The 24,492-nt window shown below is 39.6% G+C and overlaps 1 protein-coding gene across 1 annotated transcript in view; it reads left to right on the top strand.

Annotated features, from left to right (window-relative positions):
• The first annotated feature begins 4,513 nt into the window (after positions 1-4,513).
• Positions 4,514-24,492, top strand: part of GOLPH3 (golgi phosphoprotein 3) — a 34,185-nt gene continuing 14,206 nt past the window's right edge. Inside the window, exon 1 of the mRNA XM_009464708.2 lies at positions 4,514-4,982. Coding sequence (XP_009462983.2) covers positions 4,770-4,982 — 213 coding nt within the window. The 5' untranslated portion in view covers positions 4,514-4,769. The remainder of the gene's footprint in view (positions 4,983-24,492) is intronic.

Consider the following 24,492-nt stretch of genomic DNA (forward strand, 5'->3'; position numbering starts at 1 on the left):
TAGGTGTTAACAGCTGGCGCTATGCCACTGAAAGTAGTAATTCCTCATATTTTTGAGAAGCCTAAAACATCATCCTTAAATCACCCCAAGGGAGAACCTTAGAAAGAGGCTTATTGGAAAAGATATATTGGCAAATTTTGATTTTATAAACTGATAATTTAAATGATGTCTAACTATTTGGCATTAAAAGCTGTCAAAGCAAGGGTTTGTTTTATGGACACAAAGAGCCACATCAGTAAGTGCTTTTTACTTAGAAAAATTTGCTGCTGGTGTTGGAAAGTTCAGTCCTAAAACCAAGAAGAAAATCCCAGCTGGTCTGCACTGGCTAGTGAAGGATTTATTTAGTAACCAGAACAACAGTACGAGTAAAGCAGGTGCAGCTGAAACCAAAAGTGAGAATGTTACATGACCACTGTGTACTAGACACGATTTCTATGGTTAGTTGGTCATTAACTCTAGTTTCTTCCCACTTACAGGATCACACATTAGTCCGCTCGGTTTTCTTGTCCCATATCTCTGAGCTCCTCCTCCTCTCATCACTCTGTACCTGTCAGCATCTGGATTCTTACTGGAAGTGAAAATCCTGTTCTTGGAGATCATGCTGGTAATACTGGATACAACAAATCTCAAGAGAGTTTGTTCCTTCCAGTTGCTTTCTGGCATTAATGTCTACTCTAGCACTTAAGCAGCATGTTTGTAATCAGCATGGTTTTAAAGATGGTTTGGCCTTAAGAAATTCTTGTCCCCCTTTGCTCCTGGCCATTGGGTTTCTTAATTTTGTACTCCAGCTCAGTGCTCCTTCAGTAATGATACGGTGCCTATTTGTGAGGCTGCCCTGTTAAACATGGTTAAACATGACCTTTTTTTTAACTGTTGCTTTTAAGTCAGATCCTTGCAGGGATTCAGGCCACAACTCCACCTGACACCTGTTTTTAGCGGCATAATTGGGAGTGGCAAACTTTCACTGAGAGGGAATTGAAGACACAGGCAGGAATGTAAACGAGCTTGATTGGTGAAACCACGGGATAGTAAAGCTGTACCACAGTCAGCGGCCACCTTGTAGAAAACAACTCCTGTATTCTTGCTGTCAACTTCAAAACACGCACATGCCATTAATCTAATTGTCCTTCAGGAGAAAAATCTGCCCAGCAGTATCTTGTTAGGATGCTGCGACAGTAGCACTAGGATTCGTCCACTACATCTTAAGTTTCAGAGCACGTCTGTTAGGTTGAGACTTCTACAACTTCTTGCTTTAACCAGCTGGATGTCATGCTCATCACGTTCAATTTACAACACATTTGTCGATAGTTAACAGCATGCGACCTCCTGCTTCAGGTGTTAAATAACATTACTCCTTCCTTGACCTACTGTCCCAACAGACGTTTGCGTTCGGTTTGTCAATCATTTTTTCTGCTGACATCACTGAGGTAAGCCCTGCTCCCATGGTGAAATAAATCATGGCAACTGCAACTCGCACAACACAAAATGAGAGTCTAAGATTCATTCCTTTGCTGTTTTCCTTTTTATTTCAACTCCCCAGCGGGCTAGCAGCAGTTCAAAAAACGTAGCTACTTTTGAAGTCTGTTGCATTTAGTAAAGATAACTTAGACTCATCAGCAACTGTTAATAGAAATTCTGCCAGATATGGACTTAAGAATAAACAAGGATGTGTTACGAGGTCAATTTACTGCAAGCCCAACAAAATTATTTATAGACTACAGCCTGTGCTTTTGCATTATTACTTCTTAACAGGATGTTTCAAAGATTTAGGGCCTCGTCTCTCAGGCTGGATGCCACTGGCTCTGGGATGGGGGGAGGAAGGGGAGTTTGCACCCAGTGGGACGCCCAGTGACAGCCCATATGACACGATGCACGCATTGCACCAGCTAGTGACAAACCACAGCGTCGGGGGTTACAGCCTTCTGAACTCCTCATAAAGCCACACATGACTCAGAAATATCTTTCAAATACATCTTGGCACAAATACATCTTGCAGGCAAGAAGGTCGTGACAATGTACATTAGCACCTCCCAGGTGGAGATCCAACAAGCGGAGCGGTCCCTGCTAACACACCAGCTCTCGGTGGTGTAGAAGAGGTCAACACCAACAAAATGGTGTGCTGAAATGTGTCTTGTTTGGTCTCCTTTTCATTCAAATTTTGGTTTTGTCTATCAGCGTTGCACTGGTGTAAAACAAAAAAAAAAAATTGGCTCAAAATTCAATTATTTGCATTCTTAATTTGATTCACACTGAGCTTATTGGCTTTGGTTCATTAGATAAAGAATCAGAACTGAAATTAGTAATGAAAATATATATTTGTTTGAAATTACACCATTCAATTTGTGCAAACACCTGAATTTCTAAGTCAGAAAAGTGACTGTCAAATGTAAGGAACTTCATAGTACGTCTCATCCTAATAAAAATGAAATCAACCAACAAAATTAAAAGCTCTTGTTAATCTACAAATTATCCTAATTTGATCACTTTTGTAATAAAAAATAGAAAAGTGGGGAAATCAATAACATAATTAGCTGCTACTTTCAAAAAGTGATTTTCACAAAACTGAAAATAGTGATGAGTCCTTTGAGGCCCTCGAGGAAAGGACCCGAACCAACAAAATACAAATTAGGAGTTGCTAACGAACATTCAATCAGTTAACCCTTAAAATCCAACCAGGACAAAACCCAAACATAGTTAAAATGCCATACTAGTGTAATGGGAAAGTGAAAATAAATTTAATGGCCTGAACAGTGCATTGTACTGATAAGAAAGGAGAAGACAATATTGCTTTGTTAATTAAATCTAGGAATTAGAGAAAATGTAAGTGATGATGAGACATTTTTGCGAACAGAAAGAAACAGGGAATTGAATGCAGGTGCAAGGCAAATTCTAGCAATGATATTACTAAAGAGAAATGTAAGAATTGTTAACAGTGCTTTAAAAAATGTGTTCAATAAATAGCTTTGTATTCTGGGGAAATAGGTAAATACTATCACACCGGACAAAGATGAAATACTTTCCGTTAACAGTATACATTAAGAGACATTTAAACAGCAGTAGTAAATCTAGGTAATTTGTATCAGTAAGCCAGGATAACTTGCATACAGGTTTTTAAAAGAGCTTGTTGGAACCTCTTTTTAATCTCTAATTATGACTCTCAATAAATCTTGGGAGTTCCAAAGAACAGGAAGAAAGTTAATACAGTGACTATGTTAAAAGACGGTAAAATGGATGACCGAGGTTAATTACATGCCTGTCATCTTGATTGTAATCCTCAGCAAAATATCCGAGTGGCTCATATAGGACTAAATTAATAAAGATTTGAGTGTAATTACTACTCAGAAAAGACATTTCCAGCAATCAGATCTTGTAACGCTATTGTGGTATCTCATCTTTATGCAAAAGCTTATTCGATAAAAGTAACAGTGATGTTATATCCTTAAGCTTTGGTTTGGCATTTGACCTGGTACAGCAAAACATTTTAATTAAAAAAGGTAGAAAGATAAAAAAAAAATCAGAATGTCACATAGTAAGTGGACTGTAATTGGCAGGCCTCAAACCACAGATGAGGAACAACCAGCAAACACTTGAGTGAGGGATTCACATCCTCGGGGATCAGTTTTGTCTGTCTGCTATTCTTTTTTATCAATCATCTTAAAGAAGCTATACTGTAGTATCACCAAGTCACATTAACAGATGACGCAAGAATGGGGGGCGTGTGAAACAATGGAGGCGACGGTCACTTACAAAGTGACTTGGAGCTCTTGAGAAACAGGGTGCACCTAAAAAATAATATATATATATGTAAAATATTTCTCTCTATATATATTTTTTTATTTATATCTTAGATATATATTACAGATACTTTATGTATTTTATCTAAAATATATGTGTATGTCTCTATGTATCTCCGTATGGCCAAACACAATATCCTAATTGTGGACTAAAAAATATAGGCCATCCTTGCACCGCAAGCAATAAAATACTCTACTTGGAAACATACGGGGTTTACCCTTGATAAGTAGTTTTTTGAGTTTTCGGTGTGCCACATTCAGAAGGGCTAAAGGTTTGAAAAGACGCAGGGACTCCGTCTCCTCAGTTTGAAGTCAAGACTGTTGAAAGCTCACCTGAGCTTAGATGACGAGTATATATGTATGTATACACATATGTGGGGATATGTTCCTGGGGGGCTGCACTAGCAACCGGTCACGGTCTTGTGGCTAAAAATGAAACTAAGCTGACTTAAGGCTGTCAATAACGCACTTTTTAAGAAAAAAAAAACAAACAACACGACGAGAGCGCAGCACGCAGCCGCTGGGTTATGGCACGGCGGGTACTGGCCGGCGCCTCTCCCGCAGCCCGGGATTAACCGTTCTCCGCAGCCGCGGGTAACGGCCAGTAACGGCCGGTAACGGTCAGTAACGGCCGGGCTGGGGGGGGTCCGTCCCCCCCCGCCCGCGGCCCTTTCCGGCGCCCCCCCCGCCCGGCGCTGCCACATCCTCCGCTGACATCAGCCCGCGCCGCCATATTGGAGGAGAAGCCGCCTCCGCCAGCTCGGCCGCCGCAGGGGGGGAAGCCGGCCCCCGCTGCCTCCGCCTCCCCCGCCGCGGCCGAGCCCCGCTCCCCATGACTCCCCCCGGCCGGCCGCTGCCCCGGTGCGGATAGGGCGGAGGCGGGAGCGGCTCCCGTCCCTTCTCCTCCCCGCCTCCCGAGCTGTCGCCGAGCCCCTCTCCCCGCGGCAGGCCTCTGCCCTCCCGCCGCCTCCAGCCATGACTTCCCTGACCCAGCGCAGCTCCGGCCTTGTGCAGCGCCGGACCGAGGCCTCCCGCAGCGCCGCTGCCGAAAAGGAGCGAGGAGCAGGGGGCGGCCCGGAGGATGAAGGCCGCCGGGACGAGTCAGGCGACGACGAGAAGGGCGACTCCAAGGAAACGCGGCTCACCCTCATGGAGGAGGTGCTGCTCCTGGGCCTCAAGGACCGTGAGGTGCGGCCGGGGCCGCGGCGGCGGGGCTGGGGCGGGCCGAGGTGAGGGGCGCTGGGCAGGGGGTGGCCGAGGAGGCCCGGTGGTGCTGGGACGGGGGGAGGGTGGCGTGAACGGGGTGCCTGAGGGGACACCGGTTATTCGGGGGCTTATGGAGGGTGTTGATGGGGAAGGGGAGCCTGAGTGGTGCTGGGATGCGAGTGGGATGGGGGCGAGGGCGCTGCTGGGTGAGTGTTGCTGTGGGTTTGGGGCAGAGGCATTGGTGGGGATGGGGACTGTGATGTTAGGGGTAAGGGCGTATGCTGGAACAGGCTGGGTGTTTTGGAGGAGGTGGTGAAGGTGCTTGGATTCTGGGGAGGGGGAGCCTGGCAGAGAGTCTGGATTGCCCTTTGGATGTGGGGTTTGCAGAGGGGCTTTCCTATTTGTAGCGTCTCAAGGAAGGCAGCGTAGGGGTTGGGGCAAGACAAGGACCTGGACATGAGGGCCAGGGCTTCTGGTCAGCGTTGGTGGTTGACTTGGTGGCCTGGGTAGACCTGTGATGTTTGTACTCCTTCTCCTACGACTTACCCGTGGCACTAATGTGGAAGACTTGTCTGCTCCGATGTCAGACACAACTCTATGGGTTCTCAGGTGCTTTAGGATGCTTAGCAGCCCTTTCTACTGAGACTTTCCAGACTAATGCATGTGAAACATGCCTTGTTGGGGGAGATACATATGACAAAAACGGGCCTTGAGTAATGAGAAGTGTGTCAAAATGAGGAAATGTCATTATTATGTAATTCTGTGTTTTTACTGAATTTATATCTTAATTGTTTGTCATAATACTGTGAACAACAGTCATTGAGGAAGGTGTACTTCTACCAGTGTGTCAGATTTTTGTTTCATTTGAAAGAAGTAATCAACATAAAAAGCATGCATACTGCAGAAAGTCAGTCCTATTGGGGAAACAGTTTGATTTGATGTGGTGTATGGTGAAGTGTAATACGCCTTTATTTTAGATATGAGGTATAATATGGATTTAATTAAGCAACCTGTTTTTTTTTTCGTAACTGCTGCTAAGTTACATGTTCTTTGACAGTGCGTTGCATCTAAAATAATTTGCTAGTTGATAATGAATAGGTTAAAGAGTAGTTTTCCTGGTTAACACTTCTTTTTTAATGCATGTGGGTTATATCTGTGTATATACCTACTACAATAACATATTTTATTTCTCTCTCAGATTGTGTATTTTAGGCCATGTTCTTGTAATCCCATTTTTTCAGATGGGCCTTGGCATGACATCCTGATAAACTCAGTAGATATTCACAGCTTCCACCTGTTGAATTGAAGGCTTGTGCATATGCACATTTCTCTTTCTACACACCTGAATAGTTGTGGAAAAGTAAGTTAAGTGTGACAAGACAGGTATCTCGCAGGATTGCCTAGGAGGTCTTGCCTTGAGGAAGGTGGGGTAAACCGGGTGATCTTTCAGCTCTTTTTTTCTGAGGATTGTGTGCTAAATTTGCTAATTTGCAGGCCTTAGGCTGTAAAGATTTCAAAGTAGGGAGCATTCTGTTTGCCTGGAAACCGTATATGGTGCAAGTCTTCCTAGTATATCAAAAGTCAATAGTTAACTTTGAGCCTAAAAATCCAGCTTTGCACTGGTGTGCCTCAAAATTATAAATCATCTAACTTTGCTAAGTGCAGCAGTGGCACACGCTGCAGATAATCTAATATTCCTTTGTATGGAAAAAGGAACTGAGTGATTGCAGTGGCACGGATATCCATAACTCCCTTGGGATTTTGCAGTTGAGGCATCAGACAAAAAGAATGATAACGTTATGTCTAGGGTGGGGGGCTTATGTGCAGAAACTGTAGCATACGCCATTTCTGAGCTTTGTTAGACATGAATCACTAGGGTTTGTATTTTGGTTTTGGGTCTGCTGGTACCCCTATGTACAAGCTATACTATGTAAACTGCTTTGTCTTCATGGTTTTTTTTTCCTTTTAAATAAAACTATAGACTTATTTTCAAAGACTTTTTTTTTTTTGTTCTCTATTGTTCTGATGATAAGTAAGCAAAATATTTTTACTTTGTGCATCTGGAAATGCTTTTTATAAAGTTTTTACTTCAGTAGAATTGATTTCTCCTGACATTAGTTTGAGACTTTCTCGTGACAGCAAGCAGAGAAAAGCAATATAGGGCCTGTAAAATATAATTGTATAACTAGACAAGAGTGTAAGGGAAAGGCAAAGGCAGGTGTGTGAGCTATAAGCTCAATTGAAAGCCAGTAAATTTAAAGCTGATAACATCCTTCCTGCTTATTCCAACAGGATAAAATAATTTAATGTTGAATTTAAAATAAATAAATAAAAAATATTAAAAAAGGGAATCTGAATTGGCCAAAGAACATGTTTCCCTAACAATAGCTTCTCTCTCAGAAACATCGTTGATAACTGCATTGGCAACTTAGCTTTCAGTTTTGGGGGTAATTTTTTTTCTAATAGTAAACACCAGTGAATACGGCTTAACACTTTGTAAATTGTATACAAAGTGCTTCACACGTAAGGAGCTACCATTTATAATTTGTAAGTGTAGATGACAGAACCTTTACTCTTAGGAGAGAGTTTTTCAGGAAGGTTCAGGCAGTGATGGATTGATGAGTTAAATGTTTCTAGGAGGTTGTTTGCTATTTATGTGAATCCTGCTTTCAGGAGAGTGTGGTGATTCTAACAACCACAGCAAAACTTTTGAGTTTTTGCTTGGCTATCGCTGCAGTATGGGTTCAGTGATGGGAATGTCTGGCTGCCCTAAAACAAGGGCAGCACACCTCAGCCCTGTTCTTAATGCTTGAACACAATTAACTACATTCGCACATACTTCCTTGACATGGCCTTTTTTTTTTTTTTCCCCCCCATTTGGCCTAGTTAAATTGTACTGGCTGTATGTGTACTGGTTGCTCTTTTCCACCAATGGTTCCTCTTCCATTTCTGTCTTCTGGGTATACATAGCTATTTCTGTATTCCAAGGTCAAGGTAGGTTATAAGGGGTATGTGCTGAAATATGTGCATGCTTGCATAGCATGACAGATGTGGTGTCCTTGGAGGAGCAGATAGTATACTGGAACAAAATACATTACTAGAATTCTTTAGGGAGCATCATAAGAACACCTACACTTATTTGGAAACCCTTCAGAAACATGGCTGGGAAAGGGAGTTGTGTTCATCCATTTAGAGTAGAGCAATAGCCTGTTGCTATAGGAATAAAAAATACTCACTGAAATACTTTGCTGTATTAGGCTAAAAATAGTATTGCAGTAGGATAGGTCAAAGGCAGAGCAAAAGGGAGGTTATTCTGTGGGACTATTGAAGCATCTGAGGTCACCACTCCCAAAAGAAGGGAGTGATAAATATTAGAAGTTAGCTTACTGAAAAACGACAGCTAAGAGATCAGTACAGGCCAGTTTGTTCGTTACAGCTCTTCCAGACATCTCGTAACTCAGCCTTATAGAAAACTGAGAGGTTGCTAGGTGGCTGTGCTCTATAACTGTTGCTCCATTTAAGTTCATGTCAGTTTTTTGTACACGTAGGGTGGGGTTTTTTGTTGTTTTTTCTTTTCTTTTTTGGAGTTCTCTCTTGGTGCACGTTGGGAATCTATTTGAATATAGCAATGCACATGGCTGCTCCTATCCTCTATATAATGTGCCACAACTAACCAAACTGAAGCAGCTATAGAGACGTGGCACCTATTCAGATAAAATATTTATTTGATCTGTAACTAATTCCTTATTTGCTGAAAGAAAAATCATGTAAAGTATGCTGAAATAATTGTGATGTGCTGTGGTCTACTGCAACAGTAAATATTTCTGGTTTTATTTACCCTTTCTTTGTTGAAGATTAAAATGTCATTTGTGAGAGTGAGGTAATGTTAAATACTTTGTTAGGTACAGAAATTATCTTAGATCTTTGCTACTCATGTTTGGCTTTCAGAAACTTCATTTATTGCTGAAGATTTAGAATTGCAGAATAGCTTTTTGTCCAAACAGTTCATGTGAAGGTCTCCAGCTTGTGATATTTTTTGTTGTATTGAAATAAGTTATTAGGGAGCTAGTTTGTCTGCTTCAGATGTGCTGTTTTCTGTTGATCAGATGAGTGCTAAAATGTAGTTTCTTTATTCTTACGAATATGAGTGTCTGGATTTGTTACTGAATTTTGTATTTTAATCCTAAAGAAATTTTTCTGAAAGCATATGATGATGCAGAGGACTGGGTTTTTTTGCCTGTGTAACAAATGATCAAGTTTTGAAAAGTCATCTTTGTATCTTTTTAGTATATCCCCCCCCCGCCCCCCATCCCCGCTTTAAAAAGTTTCAGCAACAGCCTGAATGTCTGCTCAAAAGCTCCCAAGTTTTGCCGGAAAATTTCCGAGACAAATGAGTGAAACATGAAGAGGCGTCTACTGGGAATTTGCATTTCAGTTGAAGAATGATGTATGAATGTGTTGAAACCTTGACAAAGATGTACTTTTTTCTCAAATGTTCAGGGCCTAATAACAGCAAAGTGTGTAATGTCTGTGGTGAAAAATTCTTTCTTTCATAGTTGCATACCTTTTTTGTCCTTTTAAATTTCATATCCATATGTTAACTACAGGCTAGGAGAAGATAGGAGGTGTAGGAGGAGAAGTACCCCAATTCTGTGTGCTACAAGATGCCTCTACAAGTGCCTCTTTACTGTGCTGCTGAGTAAATCTGCTTTTGGGCTGGTTCTGCATGCAGCTAGTGTGGTTATCCCTGCTCTTATAGCATGGCTCCTCTGTAATCTGTATTATCTATTCATGGATAACTTCAAGTGTAATGTAATCCGTTCTTTCACGTCAAGCTGTGTAGTGTAGGGCAAAGACAAAAACATTGTCAAAGCCTTTCTGCTGATGCTTCTCAGTTTTTCGAAGTGCTATTAAAAGAAACCAAAGCTGTAACTCTTCTTTCTCTCCCCATAGCAAGCTGTTTTTATTAACAAAATTTGCCTGAAGTATATATAAGAAAATATTGCTAGAAGGGAAGCAATCATGGAACGGAAAACTAACATTTTTATATTAAAGAAAAAGTGGTATTATTTCAGGTGTTCTTTGATCCTAAAGTAGTTAAAGTACTGCAGAATTTACCTCAGTTAAGCTGCATGTAACAGGCCTTCTTTGCAAGGCTAAATTGACCAGGCTAAGTGTTGCAGACAGTATATTCAAGAATTACTTTCTTACTCACAGAGCAAATAATTACTACAGCACGTATTCACTACTGTGTTGCATTACTGGGGGAAGGGGATGCTAGCCTGGAGTAAATGGGTGGCTTGGTTTTCTCTGCTTAGACAACATTCTCAATCTGTTTTCTCATGACTTTTAGTAAAGAAAGAAAAACATAATAGTCAAACTTATTATGTGCCACTTTTAACTGTGTTTTTCCCGGGTTGCAAACAGGTCTTAGGTCAATTTCAGTAACTTATTTTTTTTCAGAAATATTCATAAAATGTTACTGCAGAATGATTTCACATACACTTTTCAGACATAAAAATTACAAGGTTACACATAAAATAATGCATGACTGTTCTCTTCCTCTAAGTGCACTGTATGTCAGCCTGGATGAGTAGGAGCACAAAGGTCTGTGGTACTATGACTAAGCTGTTAGTCTGCGTGCAAACCAGTATTATGCATGTCAAGTCTTTCCCACCTCCCCCGGTATATCCTATACTAAACTACTGCATTTCAACCCTTTTTTTTCTTTTTTTGTTTTTCCCTGTTTGTGATGGACCATTAAGATAATAAAATAGTATGCCTTGTAAGCTAGATCTTTATAATTGGGGACGTGTTACACTGATAGCTCTTTTATTATTCGTGCATGTTATAGGGTTTATTCATCACACTGGGAAATTAGTCTGTCAGGCTCTTTGCGTATCTTTCTTTTGCTGATATTCTTTCAAGCACTTGTAAGCTGCTTATTGCTATGCACTTTCTAGTCATCTGCCTTTATGGTCTTACTAGATAGCATCATGTGGTTGTATTATTTACAGAGTCCTTAGCTGCCAGACTAGGTGTCTTTTGTACATGGGCTGTACCATGAGATTTCTATTTAACCAGTCGTTCTTGTACAGCACAGCACGTTGCACTTCCATTTTTGACTTCAGTAGACACTTGATTTTACTTTGGCACTTCCACAGTCTCTACCACGAGAGAAGTATTCTGTACGTATTATGTTGCCATTTCAGTATGTCTTTTGCATTGCACAGTGGAGAAGGCAGATGTAGCATTTATTGGCTAGGTTGAGGTAAATGCCAGATGGATGTTCGATCTAGACTAATCACTTAGGAAGTGGTAATTACAACTGCTCTGCCTGTGCTGGATATTTAAATGGGACTTGTGCTTTAGCAGCATCTGGAGTCTGTGCCTGAGACTCTCACTTTACAGTTAGTACATGTTAAGTACTAAATGGAAGAACTTGTTACTTTTAATGCGAGAACAGTGCAATGAGTGGAATTGTTTTTATCTCATAATGAAAATGTTGACATGGCATTATTATGAGATGGTCTGTTTCTTGAAAATTGTTTGCACCTGGATAAGTGAAGCCAGTCAGAGACCTGTTTGGAAAAGAACAGGCTGAAAGGAAACTAGGGGAAGTTTGGACAAAGAGTGGAATTCCTGTCCCTTAGGCATGCTTTTTTTTTTTTTTTTTTAAACATCCAAAACATGACTCTGGAAATCCATCCACATTAATGACCTGATGCAAATCCCTCAAAATTAAACATTGTACAGCTCCCCAATTTGAAATAACACAGTGCTTTACATACTGTTTTAAATTGTGACCTCTGTAGAAGAGAGGGATAGCTGTTATATTTGGGGGCAGATACTGTATATTTATAAGCCTGGAGATGGGAATTGTACTTGTAATGTGACCTAGTTATTCAAAGTCAGTGAAACTTCCACCTGTTATTCGGTCAGCCAATATTAGACCTGCTTCATCTGTATTAGAAGGACGTACCAGGTTTAGGCTTTTCCTACTGTTTTTAAGAGAATTGTACTGGACCTGGCTGGGATAGAGTTAGTTTTCTTCACAGCAGCCAGTATGGTGCTATGTTTTCAATTTTTGACCAAAACAGCGTTGATAACACAAAACAGTGTTGATAACACACCCCTGTTTTTTCTGAATGGTGTTTGCACAGCATCAAGGCCGCATCCGTTTCTCACTGTGCCCACCCTGCAGCGAGGAGGCTGGGGTGCACAAGAGGCTGGGAGGGGGGACAGCCTGGACAGCTGACCCTGCTGACCAGAGGGGTATCCTATGCTGTGTAGTGTCATGGTCAGCGGTAAAAAGGGAGAGGGAGGGGGTAGGTAGGTGGTCATTTCTCGGGGACTGGCTGGGCGTCAGTCTGCTTGTGGGAGGTGGTGAGTGAGTGTTTTGCATCACTTAGTTTTGTTTTGCTTTTTTCACTTTTCCTGTTCTTTCCCCCACCCCACTGGGGTGGATTGAGGGAGCAGTTCTGTGGGACTTAGCTGCCAGCCAGGGTCAACCCACCACTAGGAGACACTAAATGTGTGCAAGACTTGTGTTGTAAGCTTCTGGTTGTTAGATCTAGGCAGGACGCGACCTATTTTTCCGATTCCTGCTATATTTGCTTACTGCTGTGGGAAGACTTGTTTTTTTTGAGTGAAATATCTGATATGGAGGATTTAAGCACCAGTTCTAATTAAACATTTTTTTCAAATAAATGTCAGATTCTGTGCTCAGTGACAATAGCTGGTAGTGTAGAAATCAATTTGCAGGTTATGGAACAAATTAATTACATTTTTATTTTGCACTGAGTATGGAGAATAGAGATTGAACCCTGATGGAAGGTGGCTTTGCAAGAGCCATGCAAATATTTGAAGTCATTATCTGCATGTATATACACTTAATCTTGCTGAAAGTTAGACTTCTACGTTTGTCTTTTCATTCCTAAGTGAACAGTCAGATCTTAAGTGTTGATTTTGTTCAGGGGTCTCGTAAGGGTTCAGCAGCATGCATGTGTTAGTTGCCTCCTCTTCAGCAAAGTTACGTTTTTTTATTGTCTTCATTTTAGTGAAGAGATATGTCTACGTGACGTATGCTTGAAAAGCTGGGCAATAGCATTTGGCTTTAGTGCTTTCAGTAGTCAACAGCAGTTGCTATTTGTTATTTATTCGTAAATGCAGTGGCAGGTTAATCAAACACCTGACAAGTTTCTTGTCAATGATACTGTGCTTTTTAGAATATGTATGCTTGCTTTCCTAAAGTATTTCTAGTGTTTGGCTGACAGAACACTTCAGAGACTTTTCTCACTAACTTATTTTGTTTATAACTAAACTACAATTTATGTTCCCGTAGAATGGCTAATGATTTCAGTTGCATCAAAAGAGGAAATCAAGAGGGACCGCAGTCAGACGTCTATCAAAGTCCTCACATTGTGGTATTCCAATAATAAACACTTCTGCAGTCTGGCTTGCTTTTCTTTTTTAAACAGATACTACCTTTCAAAAGTTCCATAGGTCAGGATGTATCATTAGATGTTCCTGCAACCTTCTGGGTTGAGAAGGTGATGGCTTACTTGAAAGGCAAGATTTGCAGGTTAGCATAGACCCTTAATCTAGTGTGAAGAGGAATCTAGTTAATTTTAATTGCAAATGCCTTGAAGTTTGGATATTTTCCATTTGACACATGAGAAAATTCGGAGCATTCCTCTAGCAGGTGTCTTACTTGAATATTTTGAATATTCAAAAGTACTGGGCATGTTGGTTTTATCTTTTTATTGTTATTTTTGAGGGATGACTGGTAAAAGGGATGAATGTCTCCTAAAGTTATTTTGTCTTCAGAAATGCATTTTTATTTCTTCCAATTATGTAGATAGATAGAACTGTATTTCTTTTGCTGGATCTGAAATTTCTTTGTACCCATCTAAGAGCTACCTGAAAAATGAATCTCTCAGTTTTGGTTGTTACATATAATATATGTCTATATAATATATACAAAGTAGCCTTCTCTGAGTGCATTCCTGTCAGGTGAAGCTGGGTCATGTCTTTAACCAAATATGTTTTATAACAGATTGGTTTAGGGAAGCAGTGAAAATCAAAATCTGGCAGAGAGTAGATGTGAAAACAATTCTATAAGAAAAATGGAGGGTTTGTCTTTATATAATTTTCTAGATAATCATAAATTTTATTGAATCTTATTGTTGTCAAAACCAACAATCAATTTTTCATTTCAGGGTTGCTTGTTGTCTTAGAACCTAAACGTGAAAAAAATTTCACCCATGTTCTCAGCTTACTGTCATTCTTCTTTTCCAGAATTGTGGAGGCTTTTCTTCTCTCTTGTCTTACAGGTCGATAGAGGAGGAAAGAGACTGAAACTCTTATTGAAGAGTTATTTAAGCAAGACCCTAACCCTGAGCATTGTATTTTCAGCTGAGTATCAACAGGCTGGGGTAAAATGACACAGTTCCTTGCCAAAGGAAATTGATTTGGGTCTTGGCAGAGAATGCTGCCACAGCAGCTGAATTTGGTTTTGCGTTTTAATCTGTCTGGTATTGTGCAGTACTGTAGTGTCATGGAGTATAAGATTTTTGTAGAGGTAATAAATCAATAGCTATTAGACTTAATAGATTAATTGTATTGATTGATTGATTGTGTATTGAATATATATTAGAAAGTAACAGAGAATCTCTAGGTCATTAAAGCACATGTATAATTTGACCGTGTCAGCTTTTCTTGTTTGAGACTTACTCACCATCAGCTGCAGCTTCTGTGCTGTGGTTACACTCATCTTCTGGTAGACTAAATAACAATAACCTGCACTGGAAAGAAAAGAACAGATCTTTTTGATCCCCTGAAGGTGAAAATGTATCAATTCATATAATAAGATACCTGTGGTGAGAGCAGCCTAATTTTACCTTGAGGATTCAAACAATTTTGGACATTCCAGCCTGTCTTTGATGAATATTGCAATGAAGCATTTCCTTTTTCTCCTCTTCCATCATTCTTTTCTATTGTTTGCATTTTCAGCCAGCTTCTTGTAAGTATGTTTATTTGTGCTGGTAAAAAGACTTTTGATTGGTTCTTACTGGAGTTTAAGGTGCTTTATACGTTTACAGTCTAAGGTTACTTGAATAGCTGAATCAGAGCTTTATAGAAATCTGTATAAGGACCTAGTTGAGGAGGAGCAAACGCTGGCTGGCTGCACAGGAGGATCTAAGGGCTTCAAATTATCAGAATAAATATACAGTTAGTTCTCCTAGTAATGACCAGCTTTCCTATTTGTCATTGAGAACTTGGAAAAGTTTGTGGTATTTTATGTTATGTTCATTTTTACAAGACCTGTTTGGTTCTTTTTATGTTGAGAAGCTTCTTGCAACAATATGCTGGAAGAAAAAAATTAGTGTATCTTATTTCTTATAAGAATTTCCTGCTCTGAAGAAGGATGTGCTTGAAGTTTTTAGGTTTGACTGAAAAAGCCATGTATCAGATTTGTTGGACAAATACTTTTATAAAATATGCTTAATATTAAATTCAGCATATATAGCATCAGTCTTGGTGACTTCCATTGCCTTCAAGAGATTCAGAAATTGTATTATTTCTTCCTCATAGAATAATGATGTCCTAAATAAAATAGTAACTTTTAAGAGTTTTTCATATCTAAAGAATCAGTAACTCCGTTATTGTCTCGGTTATTGACTTTGATCTTCCTAAGATTTCTGCTTATAGTTGCATTATCACAAAGAGATTTAGTTACCTGCAACAATACCAGGCAATTTTTCTTTCTTTCTAATGAGCAATTTTACTTTCAGCTAAAAGGATATGAACGACAGAATCATGTAAGGTGTCAGAACTTGGCATTCAGTTATTCTTTGTCTCCTCTCCTAGCACTGTCTCCTGGTATCTTCATTTAATTGTATGACTTTACATGAGTATCCAAGAGGACATAGTGTTGCTGTTGTAGAAGAATACTGATGATAGATGCATTTGGAATTCATAAAATGAAGCTTTGGGTCAACAGAAAGGATTGAAATTCTATGCTAAAACAATTTATAATAAACCAGGTACTCATTATCCTTTCTGGATATATAATGCTTATATTTTGTATTTTACCTCTTTGGATTTGGGAACAGCTTTAAGGAGATGTGTTGTAGAAATTCTTCAGGTGATTCCAACTGCTCTCAAAAATCCAAAGTAGTATTAGTAATTGTAGAGAGACAATGTAAAGGAAACAGTATATTGATGGTTCTTGTCTTTTGGGGAATATGATAGCCCTATGCTTCTCAGTCTGCTAGGACTCTTCATTAAGATCAAAATACTTAAAAACAGCGTTTGTCATCCACAGTCATAGCTGTGAAACAGATTAAAGTTGTAAAGTTGCTTGCAACAGATTCTTACATTGGAGATAGGATCCAAGGGGAAGGAAACAGTTGTCCTTTACATGAGAACTGTGACAGATCAAAATTCCTGTTAACTTTTAACCTGCTGCAGTGCACCTGGACAGTGTATGCTGTTACTCCTTTTCCCTCTGCCCTCCCTAGCTGCCTTTCTGTAGCTCCCAAAGTTACTACTTCAGAGAGGAACTCCTTGACTAAAAAAGCTTGAGTTCTCTTGCAATTGTGATCAAGTCCATGAAATACATTATGAAATACAACTTGCCACAGCCCATCTTTCGAGATAAATTGTCTCTGCCTGTCTTTTGCAGTAGGTTTCAAATGGGTGACATGATGATTTTGGGTTATTATATTCTGTCTGTGCTTTGTGCTGGCTAATAATAGGCTAGTATGCACCTCTGAAAGAACTTGCTATTGCTTCAGAGAATCAGAAAGGGATGCTATTGCTGTCTTGTCAGATTTAAATAATATGACTCCAAATTTATGATGATCAGGGTAATCATTGCTGAGGTCCAAAACAGGGAGCTGAAGGTAGTGATGAATATAGTGCATGATACCTTAAGCATTAAGCATTTTATATTTTCTGAGCAAATTGTGATCATGAATAGCTTCAGTACAGGTAGCCCAATAATGTGTGGTGGTTTTTTCTGGGGTTTTTTTTTTTGGTTCGTTGGTTTTTTTGAGCTCTTTATTGTGAAGACTAAGTGAATAGTTCCAGCTATAACTATTCAGGTTTTGAAAGCAGTTTGTCCACTGAAGTGTGGGTTGTCACTGAAGGCTATTCTCTTGCCTTTTGCTCTCTGTTCTGACCATGTTCCTTCCCTTTCATGTGCTGTCTCTGAAATGTGTTCACCTGCTTGGTGAATCAGATGAGGAGACTGACCATTAGCTTTCAGACAGACCACTTTCTCATGGAGCTGACTACAGAAATGCTACTGTGGGCTCAAGAGGGAACAGCAATGTGCTTCAGTGGGATGAAAAAATAATACTTTATCTTCAGCAGCAGTTCAGGCTTTGTTGGACTGCATTCTTGGGTTTAGCCCTCAAATGGCTAAAAGTAAAGACGGGGTAGAGGGTGTACCTTCTCCAGTTATGTGGTTTTGTGGGAGATTAAAATGAGATGCTGTGGCATTGTTTTGAAAGGTCAGTAAAAGTGAAATTAATCTCTTGAAGGAAAAAATAATTGAAGTGGTTTGCAGAAAGTAGTGGTTCAAAAGAGATGCTTGTGCTGGGAAAGTAATTAGACACTGGGATGTCATTTTGTCCTCAGTTTCTTTTCCTGCTTTTTCTCCTGGTGTTTTTCTCTGCCATTTTTAAGTACCCCTAAGAAAAGATATCTGAATTTATGTATATACAAAACATGAGTCTCTTTCTCAGTATTGAGATAACTACTCAAAGTGAGCATGCAGGTATCTTCTCCCTTCGTGACACATGCTGTGTAAATGTTAGAAGCAATTAGGGTCTTTGCCAATTGTGCTATGCAACATGAAAATCAGTCCCACCCATATAATTTATACCAGGAGACTACTCAATTTGCTTTACCCAATCCTACAAATGACCTAAACTAACTTTCAAAGGTTTTTTTACCAAGTTCCACATTCGCTTTAGTTAGTCCATGTCAGGCTATACAGCTGTTGACAAATGTTCCTTCTTATTCTCATCTTAATAGTAGAACTGAACTTTGTCTGTTTTACAGGTCTCCAAACTGTATTTTTATTATGCTGGCATGCAAATTTGGTGAGGGTGACTAATTGCCCTCAATAACTTGCCATGGTGCCAGCAAGCACAGAATGTTTTCCAGCATGTTTGTCATCTGTGATTTCTGAGAACATACCATAAAAATAGTCTGTTATGTATCTGAAAGAATAGATGGCAAGGAAGAAACCCTTGTTTGGGAAAGCTAGATGCTTGTTTGTGTATAAACAAAACAATAGTTTTATGTCTCAGCTTTTATATTGCTACCACCAACACAGTATTTGAATGCCATCCATGCAGTAGTAATAAAAGTAATACCAAACTCCAGCAGAGTTCGGGAAGTCTTAATTTTTCTGTCTTTCAGCATCCAAGTAGAGCTGGTTGAAATTTTTCCTGTGAAATAGTCTTCTAATGGAAAACAGGCTACCTGTATATTCAGAATTTACTGTTTGCTAAAGTGAAAGCTTTCTTCAACCTACATTGTACCCCCTAGCTGAGAAACCCTGAAGTTAGGAGTTTCAGGTCTTCTTGATAGACTGTCAGATGTATTGCCTTGAAGTAAGGACTTCCAGGTTCCTCAGGAGCTGTAGTTGTTGTTTGTCTTGGCTTTCTGTTACTTTCCAAGTTGTCCAGCTCCCCTTCTGATGGACGTATCATGGCTGGAAAGGGTTAAAACAACATTTTATTTCTGCTGTCTCTACATGAAGTTTCAGAAACTGCATTCTTTACTGAATTTTGAATTCTTTTTGTTTGTGTCTTTTATAAAAGAAGAATTTGGAATTTCCTGAGAACAGGAATTCAGGGGTTTGGGTAGCTGTAGCGATGTTTCTCCTTCAGAAGGTTCCCCTTTAATTGCTTGGTTTATTTCAGTTTGGTTACCATAGATCTTTTGTTTCGCTTTTAAGTAGCGGGTGCTAGGTTAGGGTTTAAGGAGTACTATTAAGTCTGAATATAAAATGAAAAGGCTTTTAGTAAGAGAAGCATAGACTGGGCAGTGTTACATGCATTATCCCAGGGAAGCTCTGCTGTTGTGGTTCTTCATAAATGTAAATTGGGTCAGAGTCAGGGCAAAAACCTAGACCTAACACTGACCTCTAATACTGAATATGGGTCTGTGTGGATCTGAGGATGGGCCTAAGGGGCCTGTTGTTGCTAAAATAAAGATTTTATTTTTTGGTAGGCAGGCTGTTATAACCCTCAGTTGTCTTCACAGACTATTACATGGCTTTATGATGCTTTTTTAAAAGACTGATAAAGCTGATTTCTATTTGCAATGGCTCTGTGGTCTGCAGAGTAATCTTGAGACTCACTGGGTTAGATCAGGGAATGCATTGGCAGCTACAGTCTATGTTGCACTGCACAATGTTCTGTAAACAGGTGGCCTTAACCAAGTAAGTCAAACACATAATTTTTTTAATACTATGTGTGTATCTTGAAGCCTCAGGGTTGAAACTCTGCAAGTACTTCTTTTCCTTTCTTTTGAATCTGGGAGATTTTAATGGATTTTTCACTCTTCCCTGCTCTTTTCTGGTCTGTGCCAGGTATAGTGGAACTGCTGCTCTCGTATTCTGAGTTAACTGAAGAATTGGAGAGAGAATGTATTTTTCTCTGGTGGGAAGAGATTTTTAGTAACTCTTACGTGTAAAACAAAGTATTCTAAGTGAAAGATTACCTGGTCTTGTGTGAGTATTTTGTACTCAATTTTGTGAAGGAAGTATTTTTTTTTTAAACTTCACTCTGTAATCCGTTAAAGATAATTTTTCCATCGATATTTTGAGGTTGTGTCTATAAATGTAAAATGGCATCTGCAATTTAATTGTATTTTTTGCACTGCTACTGCTGGATGGCTTTAATTTGCACTTGGGAAACAGAAAATACTGAGATGTGTTTGGGTGGGGTCTTTTTGTTTGTTTATTTTTTTAAATAGAGCTGGCATGACAATTGCCTGGAAGCTGAGTAGAGCAATGAAAGAGGTAACTGAATGACTGCTCGAAGGTTGGCTTTTTTGTACTTAGGTGAAATGTTTTTGGAGTTTGTGCAAGTTCTTAAAGCAGCATCGGTTGTGTAGAAATTGCTAACATACTTGGCACTGATCTTTGCCAAATACCCTCAGGTGGTTTGGTCATTTTAGAATCTTCTCATTCTCATTTTTTACATACCTAGTAAACTATAGCGGTCGTTACTGGAGTGCCTTTTTGGATCAGAGATGGAGAAAGTGTTGTCTTATCTGTCTATTTTTAAAAAACATTTTTACAAATAATCTTTGAATTATAAAATCTCTTGAGTAACTTATGGATTTTAAATATCTAGAAATTTGAATTTTGAGTGTCTTGAAAAATTGGAAATCAATGCGTTCTGTAGAAGTGTACTTTAATACTTCTGCAACAGCTCTTATTCTGTAATACTTAGTACTGAGTGCTTCAACAAAATATTCGAATAGCCACCAAATTCAGAATACTAGGATGTTGTCAGAGCTATTATGTATGTGTTTTCTCTCTCTCTAGTTTGCCCATCTAGCTATGGCTTTATTATAGCATAAACAGATGATTCCGTTAGGTTTTTCACAGCTGGGGTGATAATATTTGAGGTGCTGAACAATGTTCTTTGTCTGTGCAGGAGTTTTCATAATTCCTGGCGAGCCTTATAAATGCTTTTTTGCAAGTCCTAGGACCCTATTCCATTTTAAGTATAGCTTTGTGAAGTTTGAGAGTCAGGGACCTTGAAGGCAAACTGGGAAAGGTTGTTGTTAGGGAATAAAGTAAGTTAAAGTTTTAAGGGACATTGGTAAGACACTTCCACTCAGGATCTCTTCCCTGTCCCTTCCTTCCCTGTGGGGTATGAGTATGAACTCTGCCTTCTGTTGCACTCCATATGCCAGCATCTGTAGGAGAGTGAGTCCAAGTATATGTTTACACTGTTTAGTATACAGATCTGAGCTGAGGGTATTCCTACAATAAGTAGGAAGAAGCTGCGAGAGCTTGTGCTTTGCTCAGCAAAGCTAGACCCAGAATATTGATAAGGACATTGTTTGTACATCTGCTAATATAATCATGTGGCTTTGTCCTTCTCTTGGAGCAGAGACAAGAATAAGATGGCTGATCACCATATACAGTGTAAATACTTTGCTATCTTGTCTGCACCATCTGTGTGAACAGATTTAAGGAAGACCATGAAGGTCACAAAAATTCAGATCTTTATAAACCTGGAAGTGAAAAGTTAATGTATTACATGTCACGGTAAGATGAGGTGGGGAAAGGGGCCGCTTGTAGGAGAGAGGGTGTTAAAGTTCAATGGCGGGGAAGTGCAGCTAAAGAGGCAAGGTAAAAGCAGGGAGTGGAAGGTAAGTGAGGCTGGGTAACACCAAGGCACAGGGCCATTGTTAGGAGATGGACTATTTAATAAGTGAGAGTTTCAAGTGATTAATGGCTAACTGAACAGGAAGACATGTGAGCTGGAGATTGGGTAAGGGGCATGGAAAGAGGAGAAAGCGAATAAACACTGCAGGAGGTGGTGCAAGAGAAATGGTCTAATGAATATGGATTTTGGATAACTTATTCTTTAAGCAGAAAGAGGATCTTAGTCTTAGCTCTGTGCTTTGCCATACCTGAGTGGAAAAGTCTGAGCTTTCCAAGTTAATATGGTAACAAGTTTCTGTTACAAACTTTATTCTCATTTCCATTTATGCTTGTCTAGCAAAACTACTTTTTACCTGAAAATTTCTAGGTCAGCTGTGACGAAAAATGCTTTAGTGCTGTATTTGTGTCAATAAACATGATAGTTGTAAACATTCTTTTGATCTTTGAATCAACGTAGATTTAAAATTCTGTCTTGTGAGCTATTCATAGTTGAAGTGCTATTCTAGGGTGATTGCTGTCAGATAAAAATAATTCTCTGCCTTGTAAGACTTTTTTTTTTCTTGCTGCTTAGCAACTTGAATAAAATAAGTATTCCGTTGAGTTAGAATGTTTATAAAATTATGAAAGACTTGTAGGAAGATGGATAAAGTAAAAATATTTGGTGTTGTATTTGTGAGAAGAGTGCTGTTTAAGAGCATTAAATAGTGGAATGGCTTGCATCTATAAATAGTGGTCTTTGCTCTTCAATCTAAGTGTTTTGAGACTGTTAGGTATTTGGAATAACAGTGTGTGGTGGTTTAACCCCAGCCAGCAACTAAGCACCACACAGCCGCTCACTCCCCCTCCCCCTCCTGGTTGGATGGGGGAGAGAATCGGAAGGGCAAAAGTAAGAAAACTCGTGGGTCGAGATAAGAACAGTTTAATAATGAAAATATAATAATAACAATAATAACAGTAATAATAATAATTGTAGTGAAAAGGAAAAGAACAACAACAAAGAGAGGAATAAAACACAAGAAAAGCAAGTGATACAACCGCTCACCACCCACTGACTAATGCCCAGCAGGTCCCCGAGCAGTGGTCCTGCCCCCAGCCAGCTCCCCCAGTTTATGTACTAAGCATGACGCCATACAGTATGGAACAGCCCTGTGGCCAGTCTGGGTCAGCTGTCCTGGCTGTGCCCCCTCCCAGCTTCTTGTGCACCCGGCCAGGCATGGGAAGCTGAAAAGTCCTTGACCAGTGTGAGCACTGCTTAGCAACAACTAAAACACCAACATGTTGTCAACATTATTGTCACAGTAAATCCAGAACACAGCACTGTACCAGCTGCTAGGAAGAAAATTAACTCTATCCCAGCCGAAACCAGGACACAATGAGAACATTGTTAAAAGGTCAAACCAAATCCCTGTCCTGTTCCATAACCAGTAGGGAGCAATGGCCAGGCCATGTTCAGGGAATGGGTGTGCACAGAATGGCAGCAACTCCTCCAGTGTACACTGACTTCAACTGGGTGGGAGCTTCCTAGGACACGTGTGGCTTACAGATCCATTGCTGTCTGTCAGACTTCATTATCAATCTCCTATGAATTTAACCCATTTTTTAAAGGATTTTTAAAAAACTTTTGCTTTCCTGTAAAAACAGTTGAATAGAAACGTAAAAAAGAAGTTGGTCTTTGACTTTTCTAACCTGTGAGCTGGCTTCATTTACCACCTTTTAGTCCTTGTTTGTGGAAAAAGTAATTGTTTCCTGTGCAAACAGTACGTTATTCTATGTTGCTATTCTCCCTCTCCGTATATTATTCTCTCTGCCCCTTTTACTCCTCTCTTCTTCACTGTCCATCTATAGCCTCTTTAATAGGCAGTAGTTCTATAATGCTGAGCGATATTGTTTCTTTTGTGCACCTTTTTCTAGTGTCAAGAAGCTGTTAGCAATGTTGAAGATAAATGGCTGCTTTTACTCATTTTCAGTTACACCAGGGAGTTTGAGTTAATTTGAAGGATGATTTAGAGAGAATGTTGTGTGCTAAACTGACCTTCTGTGAGGGTTCCTTTAATTGTCTGAGGTCTTTGCAGTAAGTGCCAAAAAGAAGCAGTCCATCTGCCTGAACTATCTGAAAAGATCAGTTTAATGGATTGAAAAATGTTCAGGATGACACCAACTGTTATAAAATATCTCCTTCCTCACTGTGTTAATAGCAGTATAATCTCTGTATATTGAAATATGGTGTTCCTTCTCAAGTGGATCACCTGCAAACTCTGAGACTGGAAACAACAAAAAAAGAGAGAGGGGAAAAAAAAAAAGGTGATGACACAGTATACATTCTCATGACTTTAATGTCATCTGACCCACTAGAGCAAGCAATTCCATTTATGAAGATTATAATCTTTTTGAGCTGCCTTTCAGGATCACTTGATTAAAAGCTGTTGGATGGTGGTGCAGTCTCCATCCTTGGAAGTTTTCAAGACTTGTCTGTATAGAACCCTGAGCAACTTGATCTGACTTCATAGCCGAACCTGCTTTCAGCAGGAGGTTGGACTAGAGGTCTCCTGTGGTCCCTTACAACCTGAGTTATCCTATGAGCCTGTATTTCTCTGCAGCCCACAGCGTGTGGCCACGTATGTTGAATAACTACTGGAGCAGAGGAGTTTACATCTGGTAATTGCCACTGGGAGCGGTGTAGTTAACGTCACTTCATTGAAAAATACTCACTTTAAAACCAAATTCAGTTTTCATTACTAAACAAAGGGAAAAAATTTAGCACAATTGTTTGCATAATAATATAACACTTTTTGTGAATAGAAAGAAGTGTGTATTTATTGTGCCACAGCTGTAAGTTTGTGCAATAGATTTTTAGTTTACATATGTGTTGTCTGATTTCAAAAATTATAGTGTAAAGATGCTATTTGATTGGAAATAGTAGAATGCAGGAGACATCACTCTTCCCCCCCCCCCCCGTCAGGCAAATACTGCACCTTATCTTGCATGTTTTTGGCAAAGAAATGTCTAGTGCCAACCAAAATCTTAATTCACAGAATGGCTGGCTTATGAGAGTAGCTGATACTT

The sequence above is a fragment of the Nipponia nippon genome, unplaced genomic scaffold, assembly GCF_047370975.1.
Source record: "Nipponia nippon isolate SJK-2023a ecotype South Korea unplaced genomic scaffold, ASM4737097v1 scaffold_39, whole genome shotgun sequence".
Lineage (NCBI taxonomy): Eukaryota > Metazoa > Chordata > Aves > Pelecaniformes > Threskiornithidae > Nipponia > Nipponia nippon.